Source organism: Saccostrea cucullata, unplaced genomic scaffold (genome assembly GCF_032062105.1).
Source record: "Saccostrea cucullata isolate Sc308-1 unplaced genomic scaffold, CSIRO_AGI_Scuc_v1 ctg5343, whole genome shotgun sequence".
Taxonomy (NCBI): domain Eukaryota; kingdom Metazoa; phylum Mollusca; class Bivalvia; order Ostreida; family Ostreidae; genus Saccostrea; species Saccostrea cuccullata.
In genome coordinates, this window is record NW_026923279.1 from 93,748 (window position 1) to 114,999 (window position 21,252).

A 21,252-nucleotide genomic window follows, 5' to 3' on the forward strand; every position below is an offset into this window, starting at 1 on the left:
ATCGAAATCATATACATGTACAGCAAAAAATACACCTGGAAACAAAAGAAAATCAGAGTAGCGGTAGAACATAACTTAAGCTCACTGCTGTCACTATTCCACTGCAGAATTCAATTCATCCTGAAACATAATGGTGCACGTGTGGATTGACCTCTGTATGTTGGACTTACTGTGAACATAATTTTAATCTTAAGTTGTTCCTACTCAACGAAATTCTGGTACCCAAAATCAAATCAAATCTCTAAATTTTAATTTTCTTATATTCATTTTCAACTTCTTGTTTTATTTTTTATCGAATTGAAAATGAACGTTTCGTCAGGAATTCTAAAAAAAGACTGCTTTTTGAATAAAATAGGTTATTCTTTTACTCGGTATTCACAGCTGCCTCGGGAATGAGTGTGGGTATGGTAATTTTTAACAAATTCAGATAGATTTCAACGATATAAAATGCAAAGTTAACTACATTTCAAAAGTTAAATAATTTATTAAACCCGCTGATGAAACGTAAATTATCAATAACTATTGCATAAAGATAAAAGAGTGTCTAACGCAAAGACTTCCCCACGGCATCATGTGACTTCTGTCAATAGCAAAATGGTTTCTAATTTTAAAAGCTAACAGAGCATCAATATCCCGGAGTTTAATAACATCTTTGAGTACAAAGTATAGTCAAAGACATCTATTATGCCTAAAAAATGCTGCTGGAATCCTACTTTCCAGTAAGTAAAATAATTAGTTCACAGATTTGCAAGAAACCTTACCTGATTTTTTAATCCTATACATATGAAACGAAACATATGTTGTGTATTAATGAAAAACATTTAAACTATTATTTAGAAAATTCAGAGTAAAATTGTTCGAAAGCAAAACATGCACAAAGTATATTTTCAATCCGTGCAGTTGTGGTGAGCAGACGTTAATAATTGAAAACACCCGCCTAATCGTTAACAATAACAGAGCTCGTGCTCTGCTTACAAAAACTGTGTACGTTTCACGGGTTTGTTCAGCTTGCTAAACTCTGTTCATAACACTAAGCGCGGAATAACGATACCTGTGAAGGGGTTTTTTCATTCGAACATTTCTACACTGAATAAAATAGTTTTCATAGATTAATTAAAGTTGTAATATTTTCCATTAATACAAATCAAGATGGTCACCTTCCCTAAGTATTAAGAATTAAAATTGTGACACTATACAGAAAATATTAACTTCAAATCTGTGTCTATGCACCTTTAAAGTGGCTATGTGTTGTAAATAGTGAGGCCACGCTCCTACCAGCACTTGATAGTGTGTTAACCCTTTAGCTCAATCGGTAGAACGTCCGATTTAAATCTGAGGGTTGTTGGTTTGAGCCACAATGTGGACACTGCTCTAGGTAATACGTGTATAGCTGACTGACTGTCTTTGAAAGAGAATAACCGTTCACGGTAGCTAAGTCGGTAGAGCGCTCGCTCCGTGATCGGGAGGTCGTGAGTTCGTATCTCGGCCGCGACTGACCTAGTCGTTAAAATGGGTAGCAATTGTTCCTTCGCCATACGCTCGGCACTTTGAAGTGAAAATTGCGGGTCCTTCGGATGAGCCTTAAAAACCGAGGCCTCGTGTCAGTGGCAGGCGTTGGCACGATAAAGATTCCTCGCTGCTCAATGGCCCTGAATGCCGAGTAAAGATCAAAATTTGAAGCCCTTCACCGGTGACGTCTCCATATGAGTGAAAAATTCTCAAGAGGGACCTTAAACAATATACAATCAATCAATCAATCAATCGAAAGAGACTATTATCAAAGGAATTAAATTAGCATACTGATACATGTTTTAATAAACTCCATATGAAATCTATACATTATTCTCGATAATTGCTTCCAAACGCCATTTTACATGTCTTTGTATATGTCATCTTACCCAGATTATCTTTACATGACATGATCAATTGAATTCAATTCCAAAGTTACTTTATTAACACATTCGATGAAAGATTCCAATTTACGCAGGTATGTTAAGGAAGCATATTAGTAATTTCTCGGGAAATTTAGACTTTTTGATGAAAATTTAGTTAATAAATTACCAAAACCACTGATAAACGTAAACTGTTATTTACTATTGCATGCAGATAAAAGCGTGTCTAAGGCAAAGACGTGCATCACCGCCATGGCATCACGTGACTTCTATTAATAGCAAAATTTTCCTAAATAAAAAGGCTTACAGAACAACAATACCCCGGAGTTTGATAATTTCTTTGAGTATGTAATATAGCTGAAAAACACCTATTTTATCTAAAAAGTGCTGCTAGAATCCCACTATCTTGTCCGTAAAATATTTATTCCACACATTCGCACGAAACCTTACCCTTTGTTTTGAATTTTATACATATGAATCGAGATTTTTCGTACAACCATGCTTAATTCGGGATTCTACCAGCACTTTCCAAGTTTGTTTTAACGCAAACTTTCAATATTTACAAATCGTATGTTTTGAAATATCCAGCTTATTGTTGTTCTGTTGCATTTTTTGGTCAAGAATGACAGACGATAGGCCGACCGGGATACGTAATATAGCTGACTGTCTTCGAAAGAGAATATAATCGACGAAAATAAATTAGCATACCTGTTAAATTAATTGAACTCCATATGAATTTAACACAGTATTTCCGATATTTCCTTTTAAACTCCATTTTACGTATCTTTGAACATGCCGTCTTAGCCAAATTCTCTTTACACGACATAATCAATTTCCAAGTTACTTGATGTACACATATGACGTCATCGATAATAGATTTCATTCATAAAGACTGCTACAGCATAACAAGATAAACACATTTTATTTTTGTTAATGTTTACACGTTTCTAATCATTTTCTAGAGTTAAATTACATAGCTAAATACCAATATTACGAAAACTTTATTTCTAAAATTGACGTCATCTTGCCTACTATGACGTCATGATGCAGCACTGATTTAGCCAAGGTAGAAAATTTTGTATGCTTCCTTATTCCCCCTGCGTAAATTGACAGATACATGATAACCTAATAAAATCATTGTATTTATGTTAATATGTACACATTTTCATTCATTTTGTAGAGTTAAATAACATCTCTTAACACAAATATCACGAAAACGTAATCTAAAATTGATGTCATCGCCCCTATTATGACGTCATGAAGTCTCGCGGATATAGGCAAGGTAAAATATTCTGAATGTTTCCTTATTACCCCTGCGAAAACTGAAAATTGATGTATGTTTTGGTTTTAAAGTTTCTAAGTTTCAGTGCTCTATTCCTGTGTACAAAATGAAAAGGTAAAAAAAAGAACACAAAATATTTAGGATGCAAAATGCTTGTACTTTATACAAAATGTTACCTCTGACCAAAGAATCCTAAAATAATCAAGCTATGAGATAAGTACACATATTTTTATTAAATATTTGTAATTATTCTTTATTGTACCATAGTTAGGTGTGATTTCTTTTGTTAAAAGTGTGTTTCTTCTGTACATAACAGACACTTTTCTATAACTCCGCCCATCGAGTCGGGACAAAAGAACTATTTATAAAACGATCTTGCACGGATTTTAATGAAACAATCATACGGGCTTGTTATACCAAATATAGGAGAGGGAAAAGGAGAAAATTTTTCAATTGTATACAACATTTTGTAATAAATAACAGTTAAAAACGGTCATTTATACTTTAACTTTAGTTAAAAGTGAGGAAAAAAAAAACCTTAAGAAATTGCTTGATTTTTTAAACATTTTTTTTTTTAAAAATAGTGTAATAACCAGGGTGGCGTTAGCTTGGTGGATTCCAATATATTGTTCTTTTGATAACCAACAAAGGAAACGCGGAACATACTTCAAGTAAAAGTACAGTGTACACTACTGTACTTGTATAACCTTTTCGATTGCGGATCTAGCCGATCAAAGATCTAATTTTCATTAAATTGAAATATACATAACCTCTAACAAACATTTCAATCAACGTACCACTGTGCATGGCAAAGTTTGTATCAGGTTTACAATAAATTAAGTTAAACCAAGTTCATAATAAATTCAAATTACTAGTGTGTAATATTGACGATTGAAATTTACGAGAAAAAAAAAATCATTCAATTTTACATATATCATTGAAACCAAACTCGTTATTTTTTCAATTACATAAATCAAGCTTTTTAAACGGGCCTAGAAATGTTTAATTTTTATGTCGCTTGTGTGGCCCACTGATTAAAGCGCCTGCCTTAGTCACGAAGTAAGGAGTTGAATCCCACTGTGAAACGTGGAGACCTATAAAGTATAGACAGAGGTCCCATGTCGCAGAAGGTGTTGACAGGAAGAAGATCCCTCACTGCTCAATGCCCTTGAGTGCAGAGTATAGGGCAAAATGTGTAGCAAAATTTGAAAAGTATTGTATACAAATCATTTACCCTATATTCCATTGATGTGGTCAAAAGGACACGAAGGAGCGTAAAATCATATAAAATCCAAATGCATCTTTGAAACCACATTTACACTTAATGTTTCAATCACGCGAACCAGTCCGACCGATTCCTAAGCTGACTTACACATGAATGATTTTTGAAAACTATGGTACAAGTCATTTGCCCCATATCACACTGTTGATTATGTGTAGATACCCGATAGGCGTGGTCATAATGACTACTCGGGAGCTACGCTCCTTCGTGTCATTATGACCACGCCCATCGGGTATCTACACATAACCAACAGTATGATATGGGGTAACTACTACAAATATTATGACATTCTTAAACAGCCTTGATAGTAAATTTGTACAGGCCCGAAAGTCAGACAGCAAAAAACTGTTTTGGTGCTTTTTCCTTACTTAAAAATTCGTTTTATTTTGTGCAGAAACTAAATTACTAAACCTTGTTCCTCACTTTTTTTCAAACAGGTAATGTTTCAAAATTTCGTATTCGCAAGCACTTCCATTTTCAGTACGATATTTTTGCAATTTCACAGTGTTTCAACAGGGACATCTGTCATCATCATCACAACAACAACAACAACAAAAAAAACATCTACATGAATAGTCTACAGTTTTTTAAAACGTGATTTTCTCTCTGATCCAGAAGGAGACATTGCATTGTTTACGCGAACGTCTTCTTCGAAAGTTAATTGCATTTTTTTTTTTCAATTCTATCTTTTGTTTTTTCGATACATAGAATTTCGAGATTTTTTGGTGTAAGAAAAGTGATATGTAAGTTGAATGTTTATATCCAGCCACTACATACTTTAACTGACATGACGTGGGAAGTGTCATAATTTTTACATACATGTAGCATGTAGATAAATTTTCGGGACTTGTTACTTAATTCAAAAGTAAGGATTGTTTTGTAAGCTCGAGTGTGTTGTTATGATGTTGAACATTTGAAATTTAAAAATAACTATTCCTTTCCCTTGTCTGATATGCACATATTCAAACAATAGCGAAAAAATACGTGTGAAAGGCTCCCCTCATAGGTCCGAAGAGTTAGAATTTATGAATCGTGCTTATATTGGACTGCCACAAGTGATAAACAAGGACAAATTGAAGATATTTTGTATGAATCTACCAGAGAACTATGTCCTGTAACTCAATTTAGCTCAGGGATTGTGTTTAGTTTATCCATTTATATAAATCGCGATAAATCGCCCTTTCATATGTTGTTAAGTTGAATTTCTCGTAAAATATTTTCTTATCGAGTAAAAATTAAACATGCCGCCACCAATTTCTATGTCCCAGAGATCTCGATTAATTGATCAGTGTAACAAAATTTGCACAATATTTTTGTTTTATACATGTGCCGAAGCGATTTTTGTGCAACAATTAGGAATATCATAAATCTACGTCACGTGATCAACTCAACAATCACAAAAATGCTTTAAAATAAAACCTAAAAAAAAATACATATATCATCTCAAGTTGACTGCAATTTCAAACAAGGATTACATATTAAAATTGAAATCTAGCTCAAAATAAAATGATTATTTTTATGGCTTTTAAGCCTTAGGACAGCCTTATCATATCTGCGTAGTGGAATTTTCTCTCCATAATCCTTAAAAAATCCGAAATTAGAATATAATCATCTATTTTCACTTGATGTAATTTTTCTAGGAAATACTTACATGTTTAAGTAGTTTAAAAATTTAAAATGTACTTATTCGTGTATGAAAAAAAGTTCCTATGACAAACAACAGCATGCAAAGTTCAGAGGAATACAAATGTGATATTACAATGAAGAAAAATTATACACAAAACAATACATGTTAAAAGATGTTTATGCCGATAAAGATTAGATTTCCTAACATAAAAAGAAACATAGTTAACACCCTAAGTACTAAAAGTGCTAAAAAAAACCAGAGACTTAGATAAAAAAAAATATTTGTTCTATCAACTGACAAAATATGAATTCTTATTAAAGTAAATATTGTTTTCAGAATTGGACAAAACGTGAAGAAATTAATGAAAAAAAATAGAGCAAACTGTATAAGTGATGGAATAAGGAAAGTTTTATTATACATGCCTTTTTCGAAAGGCATATGGAAAATTTTGGGCCAAAATGATGGAGAGAAAACTAAAAAAAAAATTCTTTTTATGATACCTCTGAAATGGCTTTTTTTTTTCGATGAATCTAACTCTAAAACATTACCTGAGAACACAGCGGCTGGTATAAGATGAAAGATAGGTTAATTGCAATTTGAAAAATAAGGTAGTATGAATCAAACGGAATATTCCTAAGAAACAAAATACCTGTAATAAGTACGAAAAGAATAATCATGATAGTTAAAGGGATACCTGATATATTCGGCCATAGCTGATTATCTAAATAAATACCAGGAAATATTTCGCGGTAGGAGTGCTGCAATTCTCACATGACTGTGTAATCGCAAATTTGACAGCATCTACAATGACAGTAACTAAAATCATTACTAAAGATAGCCGCACATTTCTTAGCTTGTGAATGCTCTTGATGCCTCTTTTGTTGGGGAGGAAAGTTTAATATAAAACTTGCAGGTGAAAAGGGAGTCTCCCATTTGCAGTATCCTTGCAAACGCTTATCAATGCAATCAATTTCATTTTCATACATAATTGCAGAAAAAATAAGGGGTGGGGATGGTTATGCTACAGAAATGACAATGACGATCATTATGTATATTACTGGACATTTTATTTAACTATTTTCGGATTGTTTAAATCAAATCACTGTTATAACATTTAAAATCGTACCCAACAATAATCTTTGTACTGTAAAAAGGATATATTTTCTCCTTAATGTTACGAAAGGTACGACTTTAGTATCATTTGAAATTTCGAACAGATATTTTTTGATAAAAAAAATACTAGATTTATCCTTGCATGTAGAAAAATTGTGCATTGTTATGTTGAGAAACATCTCTTTATTCCCATTCGCAAGCAATCCAAAAGTGTATGCGTCAACATCCAATGAATATCCCAAATAATGTGTATAACTATTGGTTACCCAAATCGATTCAGTAAAGTGATTTAAATTGTACATATCTAGGTCTAAAGTGTCAGTAGAAGTGATGTTGATGTACATGTATATAAGGTTCACCAGGGGTCCGAATGCTAATGCTTTAAACTCTGATGCATGGTTTTTCATAATACAGTGCATCCTGTATCAGACATATGTTCAATAGCAAAAGTGAGACCATTGGTGAATAATAACAGTTTAAACATTTTATCATGGGAAACTCTGGAAAAAAAGAGAATGAAAATATAAAATATTCAATGTTTGTAAGTGAATTTAGAATTCACATCTCGAGTTTTTAATTGACATAAGAGCGGAGATCAAGTGAAAAAAAAATTAAATAAATTTTGTCTCACTAATTCAATAGGAACCATATTCAACAAAAGAAATGTTTTCTCTCTGTAATATTTGCTACGATTTTGTTAGGATAGTGGACGAGACATTTTTTAAGGGCGTGTACATTAATAGGCGTTGAACCTAGACGCCATAGATTGCGGGTTGCGGAATCTTGGTCTTGAGTAGGTGGGGCGCTGGGTGTTGCTCCTGGAATACCCCTTATAATTGGTAATTACATTGGTTGAATACCCCTTATTGTTGGTATCTGCATTGGTGGTTTGTGGACGAAAACTTGACTGTCCATAGAATTGACCACTTGAATTTTGTTGGCGAAATATTTGTGCGGACCCAGTGTTTGAGGCTTGTGTAATGCAATGTATCTGTGGTTACTACCACATCGAAGACAGCTGTGTTTATACATGCATGGGAATTTGTCACAAGATCCCTTGTAATTGAAATTGTAGCATTTATCATTATTGGGTTTGGGTGCATTTGTTACGTTATAAGCAGGCCCAGAATGCATATACATTAACCATAATTCCGAGTCAATTTTCCCCCAGGAAGATACAGGATTTTGCTCTTTGCACAGCCTAAACTGCGTATCATATTCTTTCCAAGATATAGCCCCTCTGCTAACACCCATTCTTACGGTCTGTATGTACTTAAGTAGGTCAAGAGTCTTGGCGGGATGTGCACTCAAGTACACACTTGTAAATATGAGGATAAGGTCAGTCCATTGCTCAATATTTTCTACCTTTTTTGGGTTGGCATCTTTATAAATTATCTCACCCATACTATTTATAACTAATTTCTTTTCATCAGACCCTGATTTTGGTGTTTCCAATGTGGCCAAATCAATATACTGCCCACTAATAATACGTTGTTTGACTGTGCTAGAAACATTCATACCATTCATATGTATTGATGGGACAGGAGCAGGGGTGGTGCCAACATCTGTTGGAGTTGAGATTGTTGCTCCAGGGGTAGGCGGTGCAAAGGATGGCCCTGCACTTCTTGTCAACATGGGTTGCACTTCCGTCACAACAGAAGTTGATTGAGCCTGGGTCGGTGGTATTGGTACTGGACATCCTGCCGACGCCCTCGACGAGTATGTCTGGGAATTAACTGTAGCCTGACTACCACTTGGCTGCTGTGTGGCAGTCGCTGATGGTTGAGCCATTCTGCGCTTCTTAGCTCTCGATGACATCGTGACGATCGTGTTCAGAAAAGAAAAGAAAATAATTAGTTTTTATATATTGTTTTGTATATTTGTAAGAAAGAAATTTAAATTAATTATCTCTTCATTCTTGCATGCTTATTTCTTTTTATAAAGTAAGCCTAATTTTTTTTTATCTCCCCTTGGTATAGAAATCTGAAACGTGTCGAATCAATTTTATAAAACAAAGAAAAATTAATTAAGCCAAGGCAATATGATTTAAATCCTAACGATCAAGATAATTGACTTGATAATCATTATATCTTATCACATACTTACATCATATAATCTGTTTTAATGAAAACTTATATACAAAGTGGTCGGCTAATACAAAATGGCCACAACAGACGCTAGAAAAAATTATCATTATTAAATCAAGGAGCATCGGGAAATCATGAATAAATACTCCTAAATTGATTGCAGCAAACAACTACCAAATAGATAACAAAAACATCCATATGTATTATACCCATTAACTATTTTTCTAAATATCTAAATTTGCAAAAAAATTGTCCTTTAAAATTGCACCAACCTCATTCATATAGTCTGTGAATGAAAAGGGATTAACGGAAGTTGACTCAGGGGGAATAACTCTAATTGATTGTAGGGATTATAGGCGGATCTATGGATTTTATAATATGGGAAATTAACACTTTCTTCGATAAAAGCCTCCAATTCTAATTGAATTGGATATGATAATAATATTGATCTTTACTCGTACATGCATCTACAACATCAATGAAGTTATAAGTAGCTGACACAGTGTGTACAATTTTATCTCAAATTTGATCGACTTAGAGAAATGTAATTTTTAAGTGGTGACCATAATTTCGAAATCGCCGATATATAGCTGAAATATTGCCGATTCGGCGTAAAACATTAATTAATCAATCAATTATAATTCTACACGGTATAAATGCGAATTTAAATCCATCAGCTTGATCCTTAATTCTGTTTATTATATTCATATGTCTCAATAGAATGAATATACATGTATTAATTATCATGAGTATTCGGTAATTTTTAAATGAAATATATGTGTCATTACTTTGAATGCAGACTTTGAAATTGCGCATTCATTAGTCAAACTGCATCATTATTTTGAAGGATCTTAATACCCTGATAATGAAAAACTTTCTAAGAAAAAAAGTTCTGTATAAAACAAAAATTGAAGAGATTATTTAGTTTATTTTATTATTCCCTACTTTTTTCATTGATTGTATTAGCCTTAAACTTTGAAGGGATGGAATATAAAAAGACTTTTACAAAATTTGACTGAAAGCAAATTATTTATTTTTTATTTAATACTACTAATTTGTTTATATTTTTTCTTCAATACCCCCTCCTCCCTTGTAAAAACAATAGAACTATAGTCATGGACATGATATGAATATCATCTTAATTGCTTGCGATATTGCAAATCTGTGAATTATATTTATCAAGTTGCTATTTTAAAGCGTTTCAATCTTACAATTTGATTTAAAAAGAAATACCGTCTCCTAAAAATAGACTCTAAATTTAGATTTATTATCTATCTCAGCTAGTACATTCAAGAAAACATCAGGTAAAAAGAATGCATGAGTCATAGCGAAGAGTGGGTTTTCCGATTTCTTTTCTTTTTGTCCCTCCATGCACGCGGACTACGCTTTAACAGTGAGTATTGGAGAGAGAGATATAAAAAAGAGAGAAATTGATGCAAATAATATATATTTTACCAGATTTCTCAAAGAAATTTACTTGCATATGATTTTTCTTCACATGTTGTTTATAAAATTTTACTTTCGCTTTAACAGGTTGGGCACAGTTCCTTTTTTGGGGAAGTATAACTGTAAAAGGGAACTATTACTCTTTTCAGTAATGAAAACATTACTGAATTCGGGAATGTTCACTCATTTAGCCTCTATTCTCATGTTTGTTTTGAATAAAAGATAAAGTGCAAGAATATTTTCACATCCTCTTAATATTTATTGTCTATTAAATATATGTGTGCTCAAAACTGCAATATTTATGGCTGCAAAAAGCTGAAAAAGTGTGATGAAATATTTGTATGATGTAGATTTCTTACGGTAGCTTACCTGTGTTTAAATTGTGATAATGGATACGTTCAGCACTTGTTAACTCATTCATGAGATTACTCGGTCTAATTTAATTTTATTCTATTTCTTTAAATGAAATCGTAATAATAATTTTAAATATCATTGCTTCTTTTACAGATGAAAAAAAATTATTTGGAATATTAAATTTCAAACGACATTCTTTTAAACTTGTCCTGAAATGAATGCCCTTATTAGATTCCATACTTTTGGTACCATTTATCAACAGGGAAAATTATTAAATCTCATCTTACTCTTGTCTGCAGCAATGGAGGTCCGAATTTTTCAGTCAGCGAGGTTTGTTTGATAAAGATTAAACACATCACATTGTATTTTTTATACACTTTTTATTTAATAAATGGATTAGAGGCATTTTTTAAAAAATGTGACAAAAATTCCCCAAGTGAGTAATGTTTTTATTACTGAAAAGAGTAATAGTTCCCGTTTACAGTAATACTTCCCCCAAAAAAGAACTGTGCCCAACCTGTTTAACATTATTATCCGATATATAATATAAAGCTTTATGTTTTAAATGTTTCAAAGTATCTCAATAGCTTTGCTTTCGATAGAGTTGGGAAAAAAGTAAATGAATACTACATTTGAAATAGATTGTGACATAAAAATAATGAAAATAAACATACATTAAAAATCTTTCGGGATCAGATAAACAACTACTCACAGAATTTAATGGACAATAATTGTTGTGTGTCAACAAATGAGAGAGAGAGAGAGAGATTTCAATAGTTTTTGTAATTTATATGTCTTCCATTTATATTCAAAATCTCTTCATTGTATTTATTTTGTAATTTATTCCATTTTGTTTATTCCTCTATTGTTTCAAACATAATTTTAGATGTCTTCACAAGTAATCACTCTGTACCTGCTAATTATGAAAGGTATGTGCATTTTATTGTTTTTTTTCAATAATAATTAATTGCTGACATAAATGACAAAGAGACGTTTGTCTTTAAAAAAAAGATGTTTTTGTAAAACACTATGCGCCCGACGTCAAGTTCAAAAAAGCTTTCATTAAGATTTTAGGTCACTTTAAGAAAACAAGTTCATTGATCTTGGTGTTATTTGAAAAAGCTTAATAAGTGGGGTATGTATTTCAGATATAAAGTCTCTATCTCTTACGGTTCAAAAGTTCTGGCTGAGATGAAAGCTGACAACAGACAGATAAGCAGAAGAAACTAACAGACAAGTCAAAAATAATAATTATGCATCCCTATTTATCGATCCGGGCGCATAAAAACCGTTTTATTATCAAAACTGCATACATTCATGGAGTAATGCTCACTTATCTTTCATCTCCTAAAGCTACATATGTTTTATGGCTTCTTTCTGTTATTGCACGCATTCGAGAAAACTTTGTGTGAGATGGGTGGAAAAAATCAAGCAGACTATAAAAAAAAAATAATATTTTTCATTTTTTTAATATTGAAATATTAAACAAAGTTTTTTATGACCTTCAAAAACTCAGATTCCAGTTGTCGAGATGCAAGACAGATTTAGAGCTGCAAACCGTTGTTATGTAAACACGATCCGTGTGATGATTTCTTTACACAGGTTTATATACTTAAACATGTTTGTTTAAAGCAGAATATTTAAGTGGAGAAGTTTATTTTAGATACCATTAGACATTTTCTGGTGATTTACTAGTTGCTTGTATTGATTTTAAGATTAATGATTCTATAAATTGTTCATTGATTTACATTACTTAATATATCCCTTTTGCTTTTGAACATTTATTTATCTACTTTAAGAAGGGTAATGATCATGCAAGGAACATTTCCTTAAAGTTTGTCTCACTGAATTCAAATTTTCTGCAATAATTTGAGATTTAAAAAATAGGAAAGACTGCAGCTGTTTTAAATATGAACACAGAGACAATGCATAAAAAAATTAAACATGCCTTTAACAATATTGCTATGGGTGCTATAATCTGATACTCACTTAATAAAAAAAAAATAGACATTCAGTAATTACATGATAAAATTACTATAGAGAAAATGTAAAAGAAAACATTCAGACTAAAAGATAATGCTAATGTAATGTCGTCTAGAAGAATTTGAAACAACCGTATATTTTGACTATTTCCCTTCTTTGCTTGGTTCATTCATCAGGAAGAGGTTGCTATTCTGAAAGATTTAAGGTTCTAGAATTCAACGTAAACTCCCTCTAATAACCTTTTTGTTAAAATATTACGTTGTCTTTTAGAGGTGATCTCCAAAAAAAAAAAACAACTCAATATTGATAATTTACTTTATTGTTGGCAGCCGTTAAATTAAACTGACATTCAAATCATTAGGAACTTTCATTATTATTAATTAACAAATGATTTGAAGACGTTGCAGGAAAAGAGGGTTGGGATTCAAGGAAAAAACAAATGCTTGTTCATGTATTTTTTATCATTGTAGGCGTGTTATCAGCGTCCATTTTGCAATGTCCATTAAATAAAACAGAATGGGAAAACAAATCAAAGAAGTTCTTTTGTCAAGGAAGTGAGGAATACCATTGTTTTCTTATGGAGGATGCACTGTCTAGAAGGGAAAGCTGTATTGAAGTAGCTAAAATAGTTGAAGGTTGGGACAATATTAACTTTTATATTGATTACAAGTAATGAAAATTACGTTGTATAAATTAAGGTATCACACTCGTATAAATAAGTTTAAGCAAGGATTTTAGAAATATTTTTTGGAGGAGTACTTATGTGAAGTGACTAAAACTTGCAAAGAATGGGGGGTCGACGTACATCTCATTGAGCTAGAGAACAGCTAGGTTGACCGTTTTGTTCTTAAGTAGTAAGTCTTTGCTACTTTTATCATATTTTCTATATGATGTAGCCATGACACTACTAAAATCTTTCATATTTCAGAATTTAAAATCTAAATTTGCACTGAGATATTTTCTTGTAAAAAACTTTTTATGACTTAAGAGCTGATTGGTGGAAAGTATTGATCAGTTTAAAATAATGACAAAAAAGGTTGTGGCAAGTTTAAGTGAAGTGAATTTAGAAATATTTGTCAGGTTAACAATTTTTGGGTAAACAACTCTGCATATTTTAAGATTGATTGGTTGAGTGTATGTTATTTAACGTCCGTCTTAAAAATGTTTCACTCATATGGAGACCCTACCACTTGCTTATGAAGTACGGGAAATTCTGTGATATACTCGGCACTCATGATTATTCAGCAAGGAAGGATCTTTTTCGTACCAGCACCTCCTGCAACACGGGACCTCGGTTTATATACGGTCTTATCCGAAGAACTGGTCTCTGCAGTGGGATTTGAACCCGCGACGTAAAGATGAACTCCCTCTTTCGCGAATCTAGAACTTTTTGAGACCTCCTATCAAATACTATGCAAAATTATCAAGTCGGTGAAAATTTTCAAATCTGTTCTTTTGAAAAGTGATTTATCGTTCTCATACCTACACTCATCAGCATGTCTGACGGTAAATAAGCTATGATGAAAGAAATGTACATTATTCTATATTGACACTCAAAATGACCAGCATTTCTGCAATCGTGTGCTTTAAATATGTTAGACATATTTTCATATGGAAGTAAAACTATACTTTCCTGCTATAAATGAATTGCTGTAAATCTAAAGCACACTCCTCTTGTGATTTTGTCAGACTTAAGAATTCATCTCTTCAGTTAAGCAATACTTTCAAATTTTTACAAACATTTTATCATGAACGGAACTTTCTTAACAACCCATATATCACAGTATTTAATATATGTAGGATATTGCCCAATATTCACCACGACTGGCTACTTACATTGGAGATCATGTAATATGACAGGTTGTCCACAAATGAGGTACCGAAGTAATGAGGTCTACAAATGTAAGAAACACTGTGAAACATATTTTTGAAATTAAAATTTATTGAATTGCATCTTTTTTAATCTATCTCAAACTGAGTCTAAACAGACATCACCTTTCCTTTGCAGATCCAATATGCTATGGAGATATAAAAGATAATAATAATGGACTTGAGGGGTAAGAAAAGAGGATCAACATGATGATTATCAAGGCATTGCTTCTTTGTCCATTGCTTTGATGTGTCTTGTCATATGCCCCCACATCAATATTCCCTTGTTACAATGCTCAAAGAGGTTTACGAACATTTCCACGCGTTTGGGTAATCTGTAATAGGATTTAATAATTTTGATAATAATTAGACAATATTTTCAATACATATTATGTCTTTTGCTATTTTGTTTATTATCAAATGCGATTTTCAATTTCATAGCATGATACCTTTTTTGCACCCTTTTTATCTGTTTAATTTTTAAATACGACATATCTCTGTATCCCATATGCACAGACAAAGACTGTTGATAGAAAATCCAAACGTTTGACGTTGATATTATTTTCACCTTCAATTAAATGAAATTTTATTTTAGAATCCTTTAGGAATACTCAAACTAATCAAGAAATATTAAACATTTTTTTTAAAAGGACACATAGGATTAATCCTGGCAAACCAAATAGAAAACTAAAACAAGACAAAAAGCATTTTTCTAAATGGCAAAATTTTCTTTTATGATTGTCGATACAAGTACGTGTATATTATATTTTGATTTTGAATTCTCATTTACAGGTCAGGGGAAAGTGGAATAAACCTTGGGTTGATACTTGGAATTGGAATTTCACTTATGCTCATTGCTCTTTGTATAACTTCTTTTTTTGTCATCGCTAGAAGGAGGCATAATAGTATATATCCTTATAACACTTCATTTGCCTGTCAGAAAATAAAGTCAGGAAGTCAAAAGGGCATACTCTTTGTACCTTGCGAATTCAAATTCTTTAAACAACTACACATATACGTACATGTTTATGCTTAATTTGTCTTGTAGACAGAATACTTACTGGAATTTTAACACTAGCCTAACATAAATAGTAAAGATAAAGAGAGAAATTGATATTTTAGATAGAGGCAATACAACACTCGAGATTGGCAATTCCGAGGAAATTGTGGAGCTTGTTACACATAACCATGAACAAGGTAAAAGTAATTGATTTCTAAATCCGGATGATTGAATTAACATGTGTTTTGGCTGCATATACACTTACCGTATAAACCAGTATGTATATCAGTGATCTTAAAAGGTAGTTATATGTCTCCAGGTAAAAAAAAAATCCATTGACCTTTTAACTCTCGGGGGCTATATTTTGCAAGAATAAATTTTTGATTTTTAATCAATATTCAATTGTATTTTTTAAAGATAAAGTCATTGAAAATGTGATTTTTTTTTTAATCTTTTTTTTTTTAAATAATTTTCAATTCTTTTAGCGAAATACAAATATATGTATGTGACTATGTTTTACGTCCAAGTTTTATGAAAATTCCTGAATTTTTTTTTTATTTTTCAAAAAGTTCAATATATGATTGTTGGCAACGTCTTTTCGTAAAGTGTAAATAGTCTTTTGAGTTTTAATATAAATTTACTTCCAATGAAGAATAATCAAGAAGAAGATATTGTTCGGACAAAGATATTTCCCCATGTTTTTATTTCAAAGCAATAATTTAAAGCATTATTACATTTGTATAAAACAGAAAATACCCCCAGGTATTTTATTGGAAATAAAGTTTGATAATGGTTACAACATACCTATTATTATTCAGATGAATTCGTCATCAATGGAGTTGCAGCCCTCGTCTCTGGAAAGCTACTCTATGTTGTTGGAAAACTCGGTAATTCAGTTTCTACCACTGGGAAAGATATCGTGACAACGTTTGCAAAGGACAAAGGAATGAAACCCTGTTTTTATCATTATTTAGACTTTCCAGAAGAATTTCCGAAAGAAACCGTAAACTTTATAGATGGGTGGGGTGGCTTGTGGAATTATAATCCCTGTGAGATGAAGGATACAATTGCAAAAAGTAGACTGAAAAAAATAATTTCTTATGATAATCCTTCTGCGCCAAATGTCAAGTTTATCGTTGGAATTCGAAGTGACCTAAAGGAAAAACTAAGGAAATATAAAATAAATTTTTGAGAACACGAAACTTTATCACTGGATAATTTCTCAAAATCTAAGTAGGAAAATGATACAAACAGACTTCAATTGACACAGACCAATTGTTCTATTATTAACTGTAGATGTAAATCTATAACAATTGGGGATCTTAAAGATATTTCTTTTACACATATTGGAATACCTTTGATGGTTACTCTGATGGACATAGATCGTAGTATGATAAACGGATTTTTGTCAAAAGAAATAGGACCTATGGAAGCATTAAAAAAACATATACGAGATACAAAATCAAATGATGAAATGCTCTTTAATTTAATTCTTTATATAGTTTTTTACGGGTATTACGATCAGTATGAAATTAGGGATGAATTTGAACAGGAGTTCGGCGTAGCAAAAGATTGCCTTCAAAACGATGTCGATTCGGAGAAATTGCAGAAATACACAAAAACAATAAATAAATCAAAACTTGCTTCGATGTGGTCGGACAATCAAGACAATAAAGACAACGGTTCTTCTCAAAACGTTCTTGTATTTTGGCATAATTTTCTGTATATATGTGCATTTCATGTCTGTTTTGAGTCATATCTTGACGAAATGATACGCGTTTGCAACATTGATGCATTACTTCAGCTGCTTCGTCCGAAGGGGTCGAAAAAAAAGAGAGGTATACTATTCAAATAGACCCTTCTTTGATCGATAAAATTCATGAAAGACTTCAGGGAACCTGGGTTGAGAATAAATGGTCTGAGCATCCTTTGAGTAGACATGAAACACAAAAAAGGAAGGACTTAGACCGACGCAAGACACATTTCTTGTAAGAGGTCTGCAAACGAGGAGGATTACATTAAAAAAAGTCATTTTTCCATTTCTTTTTTTCAATTTCTGCATTCTTGAAGAGTGGAGTGTTGTGGCCGAAGAACATCTCTTATGTAGAACACGAAGATGCCTTGAATGTGGGCTTAGCTTTAGCCTACATTTACCTGTAAACAGCTTCTTTATCTACTTGAAACATGTGAAATATTTGCTTTGAATAAAAAAAACATTTTGCAGTTATTTTTAATATTTTTTATATTTATCGATAAATATGAAAAAATTAAAAACAATATTCGTTGAAATAAAGTTTTACTGAAATGGTATCGCATTATTACCAAGATTTTCACTATTTATATGTATGTTCAGTATGTTCAGGCTAAAAACAATTTTGAATATGTAGAAAGTCGACTATCAATTACTGTTAGAGAGTAAGTTGGTCTGAACTTCAATCAAATCTGATTTTTTTCAAAGTACTACAAATAATCATTTTAATGTGAATACTTATGAACACGAAAATTTAGTTATCGTTTTCTATTGTTTTGACAAATTTCACTGTCCTTTCATTCGTTTGGAGAATGCCACTTAACTCTTATGCATAGCATATTTTGCAGAGTCGTATGAATGGGACTGAAATGAAAGTAAACTTTCCAAAAAAGGAAACTATATTTATGTAAGCATCAAATTTGCATTTATATTTTTTTCAAAAATTGGGTGATAAGGTACTATCAATGTCGTATCGGGATTGCATCTTCTCAAAATCAACTTATTCATAATATGTATACCAAATATTAATAACACTTAATTCGTCATTAATTACATATGTAGGTTGTAGGACTACATTAAGATAGAACCATGCGATATATTTTCAAAGAAAATGCTAATCTATTTTACAGATTTTACGTAAGATAAAAAATCCGATACGAAGCACATCGGAAAATGAGAAAGTGCAGTGCCTGAAAAACAGCGTGGTCAGCTACGTACCTTGTTACGTTTTTTCTAGCACAGCTGCTCTATACTTCAATATAAAGTTGACACAAGGTTGTAACGAATGCCGTGTAAATGATTTATTTAGTATTTATGTTTTAACTTTTTGCTGAGTGGTTTATTTTCATTTTTTTAGTATCTTACTGAATTTACTAATTATACAATGAACAATTAAGAAAACATATAGTTAAGCGATTATGAAAAAAAGAGTCTCTGAAGTAAAATTAATAACACAGATGAGAAACTAATGACTTTTCAACTAATCAATTTAAACAACACCAACTGAAAAAAAATAGATTGGTTTAAACTTTATGTATTTCTATTAATTATGAATGCCAAAAAATATTGTGATTTAATTCTGGTTTCGGGAAAAGGAGGATAGTAAGATATCCAATTATGGATATAATTTTCCAAATAATACAACTAGATACTGATGAGTTTCCTAACCTTTCACTGCTATGTAATTTTGAACCACTGACAAAAGGCTATGATTTCTAGTGTTTTTGTGTGATCACTTTCGGTATCATTCATCCTTTGTATGGTGTATAGATAAAAATCTGCTGACACATGCCAATCTAATCACTGTATTAAGTTGACACATGGATTTACATTTTCTGAGTCCTGGAAAGAACATGTAAATCAAGAGGATATAGGAAAAACATCACTAAAGGAAAAGACACTGTCGAGTCTGGACTATGAAAATAAACTCAATAGAAAACAGATGTTGACGTGAATTATTGTTGATATGCTTTGAAAAATACGGTCTTCACCACCATTTTTTTTCAGGAATTCAGCATAAAGTTTTTTTAGGGGTGGGGGTTGTTTATGTTGTTTGCATTATTTTATTAATTCACTAGGGCCGACGTAATGCTGAATAAAAAGGGACATCTGACACTAAGAGTAGAAACTGAAGTTACATAATGAACAGTTGAATCGCAAAACATACATTTATTGTAGGTTTAGATAAAAATAAAGTTTCTTTTTGGACCTTCAAAAAAACATCAAAACCAAATTGCTTAAAAACAGCACAATGAAACAAATGAAACCTCGAGCTCTCATAAGTTTCCTGGTTATAGCGGAACATGTTGTCGGTAAGCTATTGATCTTAAAAATCAGATGAGTAGGATAAAAACTGATAAAAAAAATATGCGTAGTGAAGAAACGTCTTTCTTAGATATTTTATTAATAAATAAAGGTTCACAAACTTCAATTCATTGAAAAAAGGCCTTGGTTATTCTTTTAAAAAGAAATTATTATGACTAACTCATGAGGAAATCTCTAATTATTTTTCACACATAAATTTACACAAGTTATATGATCGTTAATGTGAATATGTATTAAATTTTATATTCATCAATGTAGTTACCATTATCAGACACAATTCTTATTTTTATTCATTTGTATTACTCCTATGTACACAAACAAAATGATTTTGACAAAGCTATAATTGTTTTAATTTGTCTCTGGTGACAATATCCAATGTCTTACGAAATATGATATCATTAATACTCTTTCTGAAGAGAAGGCAGTATAAAAATATGACAAATTAAACATATATTGAATACAATTGATAAAATTGCATTCAATTAATTTCGACAAACTTCAATTATTGATTATCAAATACCCATTGTTTGTCAAGGAAATCTTTGATTTGAAAATATTTAGATTGATTGATTGATTGTATATTGTTTAACGACCCTCTTAATATTTTTTAAAACATATGGAGACATCACCGTATGCCGGTGAAGGGCTTCAAAGTTTGACCTTTACTCGGAACTTAGGGCCATTGAGCAGTGAGGGATCTTTATCTTGCCAATACCTGCCGTTAACATGGGGCCTTAGTTTTTTAGGTTTCATCCGAAGGACCCGCAACTTTCACTTCAAAGTGCCGAGCACATGGCGAAGGAACATTTGCTACCCATTTTTTTTTATCGACTTAGTTCAGTTGCGGCCGAGATACGAACTCACGACCTCCCGATCAAGGAGCGAGCACTCAACCTACTGAGCTACCGTGAACGGTGAAAATATTGTTTAGATGAAAATCTGACATTATGAGACAGAAACATTATTCATTTAACTGAATATTCATTGAAAGATCTGAAGAAATGGTTGAGTGTCAGAGCTCAGTCAATTTGTCATTTACACTTTTCCATTTTTTGTTACACATTGAATTAATCAACTTTTTATGTGTTATTTATTTCAAAATAAACATGCATTTTATAATTTTGATACAGTTTGAATTGCAAAAAATGTCCCGCATTATTGACAGCTTTTCATTAATAATAAAATATTTCTTAAGAAAAAAAAAATTACACTGATCGATCAAAAAGTGATCGACGAAAATTA

General features: G+C 31.8%; 1 protein-coding gene across 1 annotated transcript; it reads left to right on the forward strand.

Moving 5' to 3' along the window:
* Positions 1–10,572: 10,572 nt before the first annotated feature.
* LOC134263656 (uncharacterized) lies at positions 10,573–18,167 on the forward strand. Its single transcript, XM_062746030.1, has 8 exons — positions 10,573–10,676; positions 11,970–12,012; positions 13,537–13,701; positions 14,867–14,968; positions 15,075–15,123; positions 15,728–15,840; positions 16,058–16,132; positions 16,754–18,167. Exons 1-8 carry the CDS (start codon positions 10,653–10,655, stop codon positions 17,125–17,127), a joined length of 945 nt encoding a protein of 314 aa, XP_062602014.1. The 5' UTR covers positions 10,573–10,652; the 3' UTR covers positions 17,128–18,167.
* Positions 18,168–21,252: the final 3,085 nt, after the last annotated feature.